Source organism: Vigna angularis, chromosome 9 (genome assembly GCF_016808095.1).
Source record: "Vigna angularis cultivar LongXiaoDou No.4 chromosome 9, ASM1680809v1, whole genome shotgun sequence".
NCBI lineage: Eukaryota > Viridiplantae > Streptophyta > Magnoliopsida > Fabales > Fabaceae > Vigna > Vigna angularis.
Window position 1 is genome coordinate 18,533,731 of NC_068978.1, and position 12,459 is coordinate 18,546,189.

The following is a 12,459-nucleotide window of genomic DNA, read 5'->3' on the forward strand; positions in this document are numbered from 1 at the left end:
GTGTAGGAATGTCTGAGATAGGTCCTCGTTTTGTAAAGTGTATCAAAATGGTCCTTAATTTTGAAAATTGAGATCAATTGAGTCCTTCCCGTTAAGTTGGCTGGACGGCGTTAAAAAAATTGATGAGTGGGATGCTGAGGTGTCCTTTAATTACGAGGTGGCATGGCATCAAAAGAGTCTTGTTGACCAGCTTTGACTGATTCATAACGTGACCAGTGAAGACCTGCCACATGTCAATCCCTTTCCCACCCAAAATTAGGGTTTTAGATAGGGGAAAGGAGGAAACCCAGAAACCCTAGCCGTCAGCCACCTTGAAGCCACCACCGTCAACCTTCAAATCGCTGCTATCCACCATCGCAGAAACGTGAATCGTATCAGCCACCAGAATCGCGATTCCTTCGTCCTCCACCACCAAGCGTGATTCGATCTCCTTCCTCGCAAGCTTCGCCGCAACCTCCCCCAAACCAGAGATGCAAGCCTCTCCGAATCGCGCCTTTTTTTTCGCATCTCGCAGCTGCTTCGCCAAACCTTAGCGCCACAAAACCGCCGTGAAGACGCTGCCATGATCGCAACCACTAACCTTCATCACCCTCGCACCTGTCAGAGAAAACACGCAGAAACCCAATCACAGAGAACATCAAAATCGCGCGCCGAACTCGCGAAGAGAGACGCGATGAGGATCCTGATTCTGGGTGGCTGTTCTCGCGGTTTTGATGGAGGCTGGTGGCACTATTTGAAGGTTGACGGTGGTCCGGGGTTGTGCGGCGGTGATGTTGCCGACGACGCTAGGGAGAAGACTGTAAGGAGACGCCAGGTCATAAAAATTTAATTTTTTTAAATATAAAAACTCACCATTAAGCCAGGTCAACAACAACACTATGCCACATCAGTCATCTCAATAACCACGCATCAATTTCTTTAACGCCGTCCAGCCAACTTAACGGAAAGGTCTGAATTGATCTCAATTTTCAAAATTAAGGACCATTTTGATACACTTTAGAAAACGAGGACCTATATGAGACAATCCTACACAAATAGGGATGTCGAAAAGGATTAAACCATTATTTTACTTGTTATTGATTATTTAAACTGTATTCTGGTATTGAATCTTTTGTAGGTCTGAATATGGATAGTAGTTCATACAAATAAAATATTTTAAAAAAAAACGTCACTTTTTACACCGATCAAAGCCACATCAAGTATAAAAAGTCTTGTTTTTTTACACCTATTATAGCACTAGTAGGTATAAAAAGAAATTTTTTTTCTCGGTGTAAATATAAAACTTTTATACCTATTATGAATAACACAGGTATGGAAAGTAAAACATTCTCACTGATTCAAGAATAGGTATAAAAGATCCTAAACTTTCTATACCTCTTGCTTCTATACCTAGCCAAAAATAGATATAAAAAACCTTTTTTAATAGGTATAAAAAACCATTTTTGTACTAGTGTGAACAAAATCAAACAACAGTGTTTTCCGGTATGGAGATCACAAGTAGCTGCCAATGACACCTGAAATTGATAATAACTTCATTGTCATATACCAAAATTAATAAATGAAACTTTAAAGTTAACAAATTTCACTTATCCATGTATATAAGGGAAAAAATATATCTCCTTCCCTATTAGTATGATTAAATTATTCATTTTTTAAAATAATGAGAATTTTGTAAATTTCAGTCTTTAAACTTAATCAACATGCATTCTTAAATATCTTAAAAAACAAACATTCTTAGAAAACATTTAAAATTATTCAGATTTTTATAAAAAAAATTAATGGAGAAAAATTATAGGTAATACTTAAAATTATCTGAATAAAAAAATGTTAACCACTACTTTTTAAAATAAAAAGTAAATTATACAAGTATGTATAGTAAAGGAAGTGTTTATTTGTTTTGAAATATTTTAATTGTAGAAACCATGGTTTTATTTTTAAAATATTTTATTAATACTATTTTCTTGAACGAAAAGAAAAAGTCTTTACATGTTAGAGTTTGAAGCAAAAGTTGGAATCTAAATTCAACATGGGAAAGAAGGTGGAAGCTAAGTAGAAAGTTGTGTTTTTGAAATTTGAAGTTGACCTCAGAATTCACGTTGTAGGTGAGTCTTCGGATTAAACGTGTTAAACTACTCAAAGCAGGAAACATAAAGCAGGAAACATAAAGCAGTTTGAATGTGTTTCATTCATTCTTTTATTTTAAATTATAAAAATCTCATTTTTCTAATGTAATGGGATTCCTCGATCGTTTAATGTAACTACTGTTTATTCTTACTTTATCTTTTATTATATTTAAGTTATAAAAAATATAAATAATATATATAGAAAGAGAAAATATTCATAAAAAAAAAAACCAACTATTTGTTTTGAAGTATTAATAGCCCAACTCTTAGTAACTCCATTCTAGAACATCCGCGAGCTTCTCTAGAACATCCGCGAGCTTCTGAAGCAAGCCACTCCTCAACCAAACTACACGCCTTTCTCTCAAGTTGATTAAGCTCAAGATCTACCAAAATCACCTCACAATCGACATCTCCGAAGACAGAGCCGTCTGCAATCCACCAACAACGACATCTTCCTCTCATGCTACAATTTATCTCTCATTCCTAATCTAAAACTAAAAATAACTCTTTCTCACCCAACACAATCATAAAGAACATGGTGGCAGTGGAACTTCAAAGGAGCAGTCTTAAGAAAACTTACCACGAAGAACAAAGAAAAGGGATGAACGTCGTAGCAGCGGTGCAGCGTTGGCGGCGCGGTCCAGTGGTGGCGGCGCAGTCCAGCGGTGGCGGTGGAGGCGCGGTCCAGCAGTGCAGCAGTCGCGGTGGCTGGAGAAGAAAGATCAGTTTTGCGCGGAGAAGAAAGAGGAACAACAGTAGGGTAAAAATGTTTTTACGGGTCTGGAGGTAAGATAAAGCACATCTAATCTAATGCCTCGGTTAATACAAAAACGGGGCCATAAAAAGCTATATGCATGGGTTCTCCCAACACCCGATGCCAACATGCCCAGAAAAACAAGTTATAGCTCTCGGTTTATCAGTCAACCGAGGCATAAAGATCACGGACAACAGCAACTTTCAAATTATTAGGCATGGGTTCGCTGTGAACCGAGTCATAAGAGTTCACCTTATTTATAATTCTTCCAATGTAATTTAATAGGTTTCGGTTTCACTAAAAACGAGGCTTATTGATCGATTTTAAATCCAGTTTTTTTACTAGTGTATTGTGTTAAGTATAACAAGAATATATAATTTATCTTATATGTAGAGTATCTTCAAGATTTCATTATGTATTATGTTGGTTCAATCGTTTTGACACCAATAAAATTTGAATTCCTGGAATGTGTATTCTACTAAGTGAAAGTTCCAGTCTATGTACACTTTCATTTATGTGTAAGATTGCAATTATTAAATTGATGTTTGTATTAAAGTAATTATACAATACTCTCAAATAGTGGAGGATTGTTGGAATTTAAGAGTATTAAAGACAGTTTTCAGATTTATGAAGAGTTACAACCATTCATGAAAAGTTATAATTAAGAAATGTAACTAGTCAGAAAAGTTGTTATTTATAAAGAGTTACAATCAAGAAATGTAACTAATCTGAATTTGGTATCTCTTGGATTTGAAAGATGCCTGATCAACATCTATATAAAGGGATCATGTGCTCCACTGAAATTCATTCAGTCATTCTCTTAACACACAAATCAATTCCTGAGAATTATATTATTGTTTAACGTTAATACTAAGAGTGAGTATCATCGTTGTATTTTTTCTTTGTATCTCAAAAGCGGATTTCGTGGTCCCCTTCACTCTTATAAGGGACGAAATATTGCTTTTAGAAAAGTATGTATTCACGCCTAGAAGATTATAACAAGTCCATTGTTGTTCATCTTGTTTCCCTAAGTTCTCACATTCTTTTATTCCACTCTCACCCATTTCATGTCCCGAAGAATTATTCGCAAATTTTATGTTTTCTAATTGAATCTTAATTCAATGTTATATATGAAAATGCAAAGTTCGCAACATTGACTTTCACAAAAGTTGTTTGTGTGAATCAACTTTAAATATGTTTTTTTAAGGATCTTTGAGGACAAAATGTTATAAGGTCTTGTTGAGAAATGAAGAAACAAAAGCATAAAATAAATATTTATAAGTTTGATGTATATAACAAAATGTTCAAGATCTGTATTTGTCAAAGAAAGTATATTTATTGTTTGTTTAAGCAAAATCTTATAAGAAAAAGTATACACATTTGTGTTTGTTCAGGCAAAAGTTTATTAGACGAAGAGCTTAAGTAAAGCCCTTGCATCCATCGCATCCATCGCATCCATCACATAAGCCATATAACAAATAACGCTTTCATCTATCAAATGAAGCCCTCAACATAGCGCTTACGTCTATGAGATGAAGCACCAATCAATGCCTTTGATCAGCCACACAAATAGGTGTCCATTAATAAAATTTTCTTTTACAGTTTGTTGTTTAAGCATAAAATAAATTGTCAATTGCGCTTTTATCTTCCTGGCCAAAGACCTGTGAACCAACTCATCGATTGCACCTCAGGTTATTTGAACGGATAAATAAATTACAGTTTTTGCATATTATAGATTTAGGAGAATTTCCAAACAAAGAATTAACAGGGAAATAAAGAAAAGACAAAATATTGGACAATCTTCTTTTCATATTACTTTTATATTTTATTTTTCCTCATATGCCTAAACTTAATTTTGTAACATATATGGAAAGTCCTGATTTCAATCTTTACTAAGAATTCCATTTCCTATCCTGATTGGGAATTTGTCTTTATTCTTCCGTATTGTTATTTCTTATCGTCCTTCGATCTGCTTCATTGTTTCCTATTTACCTTTACATTAGACTCACAACTTTTGACGCTTAATATCAAAATGGATGGGTGGTTTCATCAGAGTTCATGAAGTTCATTGAAAAGCAAAAATTAAACTTCACTAATGTTTCTGCTGAATGAGACCAGGGAAAACTCCTGCTACCTCCGTCCGGAAACACTTCTCCTTCACCGATCGGTCCTTCACTTCTAGTCTCCTGTACGCTCGGTATCAATGTAAATGGGGTGACCTGCAAGAAAACACTCCGACGCTCAAGTCAGAATTGGTCTTTGCAAGTCTATCTATATGTCAAAAAACAGAGAGTTTTCATTCTCCTTTGACTGCTATTTATATGATTTTAGAGAATATTACCCATTAATTTACCTTTTAATGACTTTCAATGCACATCTTAAATACTCGACAATGACCGTTACCTTATTAACTACACATTCATGAGCATTCAACTACTGTCTCCAGTCCGCAGTCTTGGAAGTCTGTCCGACCGGACATACTGTACTTAAGAGATCCGATCGGACATATTAGGTTGAGACACCCGATTGGAAATATTAGCCTTGCTTCTACCCGCTTGGTCATTGTCTAAACCTTCCCGGTCGGTTATCCGCCGTTGGTAGTAACACAAGTCCCCCAAGCCCTAGAAAAAATACCTTTTTGCGTAGGGTTTTGAAGTGACCTCCGCTCGGCTCTCCTCTTTCTCTGAATCTTGATCCAGCGAGAAACGTAAAGTCATGATTGCAATTTTTAGGCGGGAAATGCAGAAACCGAAACGTCAGATCGCCTGATCCATCAGATCTTTCTGTATCTGAAACGTCATGTCTCCTGGACCGTCAGATCTTTTGGCGGTTGACGCTTCGAATGTTCCCGTTGAGTCGGTCCCTATCTTGGTATAAATACCCATACTTTTACCCTAATTTTTTACTTCAGTCTCCTTGCCGTTGCCAGCGTCCTCTTCCTTTGAATCTCCTATTTCCTTTTCGTCTTCTTACTCCTCAGGTAACTATGTCTTCTGACTTCTCCGGCGACGAGGGTAGGGGGTATGGTGACGATGACATCGCCAGTCCATCTACGTCCTTGGTTGCCTTTATCGGTCCCGGCGCTAGGGCCTCTTCGTCAGGGAATTCCTCCGATCTCTTGGTCGACAGTGACGCTCCTGAAGAAGTTGCCATCCATGTGGACTCCACCGGCACTTGGGATGGGAAGCCCCAAGCTTGGCCGACTATCCCCGGCTACGACTGGGTGCCTCACGAAGTTAGGCAAATTCCCTCTTCCTTTTACCATCGCCAAGCCTTCCGGGATTTAATCAGCCACATCAGTCTGGTCAAGACGGCTGCCGACGCTAGGCATTTTAAACTAGCCATCTGTCATAGGACCGAGCGCGTCTGCCACGGTCGGGTCAACTATCCCACCGACTTCTTCTACGTTTACGCCACAATGTTCAAGGATTTGAAGGTTCTTCTCCCCTTCTCTGACTTCCAAATGGGTGTACTAAGAACGCTTAACTTGGCTCCCACACAGCTTCACCCGAACGGTTGGGCCTTCATGCAAGCGTTCTCCGCCATCTGCTCCGGTTTAGCTCTTAAACTGACTCCTACAACCTTCCTATATTTCTTTCATGTTCAGCCTCACCCGTTCAAGCCTTGGGTTTCCCTTCGGACAGTCGGGAATAAGCATTAGCTATCCCTTTACAATAGCTCCTATAAAGACTTTAAAGGGCACTTCTTTAAAGTCGTGCCCACAGAAACTGGATACTAGAGTTTTTGCTTTTCGATCACAGAGGCAAGGTTTCCTTTCTACTAGACCAGAGATCCCCGGAAGGTCCTTTCCTGGCCTAAGCCCCAGATGGCTCCCGAGGATTTGGACTTGATAAACCAGCTTTGTCAGCTACCCCCTAAGTCCTCTTGTCGTGTTCTGATCGGTTTCCTGGGCAACAAGAACCTTCCCTCTAATGTTTTCGGTAAGCTATTTTTGACCGCCTTTTGTTGAGCAGCCATTTGGAACTTATCTGAATTTTCTTCTACTTTGCAGATTACCTGTTCAAGATGGATCCATCCAAGAACAGCACCTTCGCCCACCTGTTTGCTCGTCCCATGCCCCATCCACCGTCGTTGCGCCTGCAACTTCTCGGCCAGTCCAACAGGCTTCCATTCCTCCACCCCCGGTTGAGGTTGTTCCCGATCAGGCTCCCCCGGTCGAGTCTAACCCAAAGAAGAAGGGGAAACGAAAAGTCGCTCGGGAGACATCGACTGAGTCCAAGCGTGCTAAGAGGAATCTGCCCGACGGGCCTCCTCTCCCCGGTCTGCTGAGTCCAAACTCTTGGGTGGCGAAGCGCCTCCACTTTGACCTTTTCGCTGAGGAAAAGGCCCTGGTCAGTGGGATGACCGAGGAAGAAGCCTCCAACATGGCTCTGGAGTTGACGGCGTGGTCGGCCTGGTGTTTGACCTATGCCGCCCAGAAAAGAGCTTCTGCTTCCGCAAAGCTTCAAGCGCTCCAAGCAAGGTTCGACTCCGCTTTCAAGGCCAACCAAGACCTTACCCTTCGGTTGGCCGAGACCGAGCGGATAGCGGAAGAAGACAAGAAGAAAGCCAGCACTCTGCTGGCCGAGGCGCGTGCTACTTAGCGCCGTATGCAACGGTCTTTGGACGATGCTAAACTCGACCTCAAAAAAGCCATCTCCTCCAACGCAACTGTGACGGCTGAGCGAGATTCTCTCCAGGATTGGGTAACAAAGTTGGAGGCAGAAAACAAGCTTCTGGGTGATGAAGTGATAAACGAGCATCTGCTCGGTTTTGATAAGGCCCTCGCTCAATGCAACCTCCTCTTTCAAGTGCCTACTGACGATCCTCGCCTTGACGTGAGCATGATGGTGGTGGATAAAAAACTAGTTCCAATCCACATTTCCCCATCCTCTCCTACTTCGACTGGTAACATTGCGTCCATTCCATATGTTAAGTTGAATGGGGTTTCCCCCGTTGTACCGTGCGGGGTGCAGCGATACCCCCACAGGACCTCCTGAAGCTCATCTACCCAGAGGCCTTTAGCATCTCCCAGCCTTTTCTTCAGCTCGGCCACAATGACTTTGTTGACCACTTCCACTTGGCCATTCGTCTGAGGGTGCTCCACCGAGCTCGTGACATGTTTAATTCCCAACCTTTTGTAAAATTCTCCTAAACCTTTATCAATGAATTGCCGCCCATTGTCTGTAACTATAACTTTGGGAATTCCAAATCTGCATATGAGCGTCCATACAAACTTTTGAACTCGAGCGGCTGAGATCGTTGCTAGTGGCTCTGCTTCCACCCACTTAGTGAAATAGTCAATTGCTACCGGAAAGTCTGAATGATTTCTCTTATGGCCTTCTTCCAATCAGGTCGATCGGAGACCTCATGAACTGCCAGACACTCCACCGAAGGGTTCATCATAACCTGCCTTATGACCGACGACAAGTGATCCTTCCCCTTGCTTTTGGCGAGTTTAGATAGGATATCCGCCCTCGCGTTCTGCTCTCTTGGCACATGCCTAAATTCCACCGCCCGGAACTGTTTTACCAACTCCTTCACCTTATGAAAATAACGAAGCAGCTGATCATCTTTGGTCTGGAAGCTCTTCGTTAGCTGCCCTACCACCAATTGGGAATTCGTTCGGCATTCGACCGAGACTGCCCCCAAGTCCTTAGCCAGCTCGAGCCCAGCTAGTACTGCTTCGTATTCGGCCTGATTATTACTTATCTTGAACAAAAAGACAATTGTCTGTTCCACAACAAAGCCGTTCGGTCCTTCCAACACAATTCCCGCTCCACCACCGGACTTCTTAGAAGAGCCATCCACACAGAGGATCCACTCTTGGTGGCCTTCTTCTTCCTAGGGTAACTCGACCGCAAAGTCGGCCAAATGTTGCCCCTGGATCGACCCTCTCAGTTCAAACTGGAGTCCAAATTCAAACAACTCCACGGACCATCCTACAATTCTCCCGGCCAGATCTGGTTTGCGCAAGATTTTTGCGATCGGGTGATCGGTTCGAACTATCACCTGATGACTCTGGAAGTATGGCCTTAAGCGCCGCGCTGCCATCACAAGTGCCAAAGCGATCTTCTCGACTCGCTTGTATCTGGTTTCCGTGGGTTGCAATGTTCGACTGACGAAGTACACGAGCTTGAACTCGGGTTGCTCTTGCACCAAAGTCGAGCTGACCGTGTCCTCCGAGACCTCTAGGAAGAGTTGTAACGCATGCCCCACATCGGGTCGTCCCATGACTGGTGGGCTGACCAATATGCGTTTAACTTCGTTAAAAGCTTGCTCGCACTGGTCGTCCCAATCAGTACCCGTACTCTTCTTCATGATTCTCACTATCGGCTTTATTCGCTCGGCTAACTTTGGAATAAAGCGGGATAATGAAGTCAGTCTCCCCACCAGCCTCTGAACCTCCTTCAGCTTCTGCGAACTTCTCATTTCCAGTATTGTTCTGCACTTGTCGGGGTTCACCTCAATGCCCCTAGTTGTCAGCAGGAATCCCAGAAATTTTCCCGCTGGTACCCCGAAAGTACACTTGGCCGGATTAAGGTGCATGTTATATTTGCGAACCTGATGGAAAACTTTCGCAAGATCTCTCACATGGTCTTCTACCGAGCGGCTCCTCACCACCATGTCATCAACATACACCTCCATGCATCTGTCGATCTAGTCAGCAAAAACCCTATCCATCAGCTGCTGGTAAGTAGCTCCCGCATTCTTCATCCCGAACGACATAACCTCATAACAATAGTTAGCCCGCTCGGTGATAAATGTTGTCTTATCGTTGTCCGGGGGAAACATAGGGATCTGATTGTATCCTGAATACGCATCCAGGAAACTTAGCACCTGGAACCTTGAAGCCCCGTCCACTAACGCATCAATACTTGGTAGTGGGTAAGAATCTTTGGGGCAAGCTTTATTTAGATCCGTGAAGTCCGTACACATTCTCCACTGCCCGTTCATCTTTTTTACCATCACAACGTTCGCCAGCCAAGTTGTGTACTTGATTTCACGGATGAAATCTGCTTCCAACAACTTCTTTACCTCGACTGCCACTGCCGACCGCTTCTCTTCCCCCAATCTTCTCTTCTTTTGAGCCACCAGTCGGGCCTCTTTGAACAATGCCAGCTTGTGCGACATAACCTTTTGGTGGATTCCTGGCATATCAACTATAGTCCAAGCAAATAAGTCTTGGTTTTTCTTCAACTCAGATGGTAGTAACTTGCTCCTCCCTCTGGCCAAGGCTGAAGGGCTTTGTCTCTCCCATTGGCTCTATCCGATCGTCAGTATTAGTCCGTGGGTCTAGATCTGCCATGGCTACCTCCGGTCGTCTTCTCTTATGCCGGCTGGGTGGATCCGACGACGATGGTTGAACCTTCAACCCAGCCATATAACATTCTCGTGCGATCCTCTGATCGGACCGAACGGTGTAAATAGTTCCATTTCTCAATGGAAACTTGAGTGTGAGATGGGGTGTGGAAACAATTGCCCCAAATGCGTTCAGACATGGTCGTCCTAACAACACATTGTAAGACGTATTCGCGTCCACCAGCAAAAACCTGGTTTTTACCTCCTTACTCTGCTCGGTTCCCAGCATGTTCTAAGGTCCACATATCCTCTCGTATCAACTCTTTCTCCCGAAAATCCTACTATCTGTTCGTTGTACGGGGCGATTAGATCTTCGGATATGTCCATCTGCTGGAACGTTTTCCAATACAAAATATTAACAGAGCTGTCCTGGTCCACCAACACTTTTCCCACACTATATCGGGCAATAACAGCCGTTATTACCATCGGGTCATCCTCATCCGGATCGGGAGCGTGGAAATCTTCATCTGTAAACGTGATTGGTGGCATAGAGCGCTTTCTCACATCTACCCTGTGGACGCTTTTAAGCTCCCTCAGATTTCTCTTCCTCGCGAACGTTGATGATCCGCTTGCAAAACCGCCCGATATGGTGTTTATCGTTCCCCGCAGCGATCGATCATGGCTACGACTTCTACTCCGCCTACGGTCGGGACGCCTGTCCTCTCTCCTATCACTTCGCTCCACCCTAGCCCTCCTGGGCGGACTTCTCGCCTTTCGTTCCTCCTTAACAAACTTCCTCAGATGACCCGCTCGGATTAGTTCTTCCACCTTATCCTTCAACACCGTGCGGTCCTCGGTATTATGCCCTATGTTTAGATGATAGGTGCAATGCTTGGTTCCATCTTCCTTGGGTGATGACCGGGAGGGTCTTGCCCTTATCAGATCTGCATTCAGGGCCTCTTCCAACACTCTAGCCCTTGGCGTGTTCAGCGGGGTGTACCTCTCGTACCTAGCCCCCTTCGGGCCATCTCTATACTTCTGGCCCTTCGACCGCTCGCCCGGTACGAACGGTTTCTTGCCTTCCTTCTTCTCCTGTCCTGAACTTGTGTTTTGTTCTTGCTGTCGCCTTTGGACTGCCCTCATTTCTTCTATTCTGATGAACCGAGCGGCCCTCTCTTGCAATTCGTCCAGGGTTAACGGGGGTTCTACGAACAAGTTATCGGCAAATGGGGAAGGCCTCAGTGCGGTAGCCAGAGTACTAATGGTAAACTTCTTGCCTACCCCCTTACTTGCCGAGCAGTTCTATTGAACCTGTCCATGAAGTCCCTAAGACTCTCTCCCTTCTCCTGCTTTATGTTTGTTAATTCCAGATACGTCAGATTTCGCGCTCTACCCGCCGAAAACTGTCGTTCGAACATATCCCTCAAAGTGGCAAAGTTATTGATGGTCCGAGGTCTCAACGAGTGGAACCAGGCTAATGCTTCTCCTTTTATTGACAAGAAAAAAACTCTGCACCACACATTTTCCCTAGGGGAGTAAATGGTCATGGCGTCAACAAAAGATCTCAAATGCTCCTCCGGATCCCCCGACCCATCATACTTCTCCAAGGCCGGGAACGCTCTATCCGGAATCTGCTCCTCCATGATCGCCGCTGTGAACGGATGCAATGCTCTAGCTCGACCGGCTAGGGCTAGACGGTTTGCAGTTCGATGCGAGCCAGCTTCACTCTATTCCTCTCCCTGATAATAACTATCAGAAATGAGATATGTGTCTTCTTCTGAGTCTGGCTCGGTTTCTGGCATCTCTACAAATGGCAGTGCCTGAGCGCGTGCAGAGGCTGAACGATTAGCTTACGCCCCTCCGGCTGCATCGCGCTCGGCTCTAAGAGTTTCAATTTTTGTCTGCATTGCCTCCATCTCCTTCTCATCTCCTGTAAAAATGCTGCCGGGTCTTGCTCCATCCTTACGGTCGTAAAGGTTGTCTTCAACGATCCTCGGCCCCACGGTGGGCGCCAAAATGTTTCTGCTGAATGGGACCAGGGAAAACTCCTGCTACCTCCGTCCGGAAACACTCCTCCTTCACCGATCGATCCTTCACTTCTAGTCTCTTGTACGCTCGGTATCAATGTAAATGGGGTGACCTGCAAGAAAACATTCCGACGCTCAAGTCAGAATTGGTCTTTGCAAGTCTATCTATATGTCAAAAAACAGAGAGTTTACCTTTTCCTTTGACTGCTATTTATATGATTTTAGAGAATATTACCCATTAATTTACCTTTTA

General features: G+C 43.5%; 1 protein-coding gene and 1 long non-coding RNA gene across 2 annotated transcripts; both read right to left on the reverse strand.

The window, feature by feature from the left end:
• Positions 1–2,409: 2,409 nt before the first annotated feature.
• LOC128194035 (uncharacterized) lies at positions 2,410–3,366 on the reverse strand. The gene is made up of 2 exons (XR_008245331.1): positions 2,704–3,366; positions 2,410–2,617 (listed from the first exon to the last, which is right to left on the reverse strand). It is a non-coding gene; the product is annotated as an uncharacterized LOC128194035 (long non-coding RNA).
• Positions 3,367–10,437: 7,071 nt separating this feature from the next.
• Positions 10,438–11,322, reverse strand: LOC128193907 (uncharacterized). Its single transcript, XM_052868099.1, has one exon. The coding sequence runs from the start codon at positions 11,320–11,322 to the stop codon at positions 10,438–10,440; it is 885 nt and encodes a 294-aa protein (XP_052724059.1).
• Positions 11,323–12,459: the final 1,137 nt, after the last annotated feature.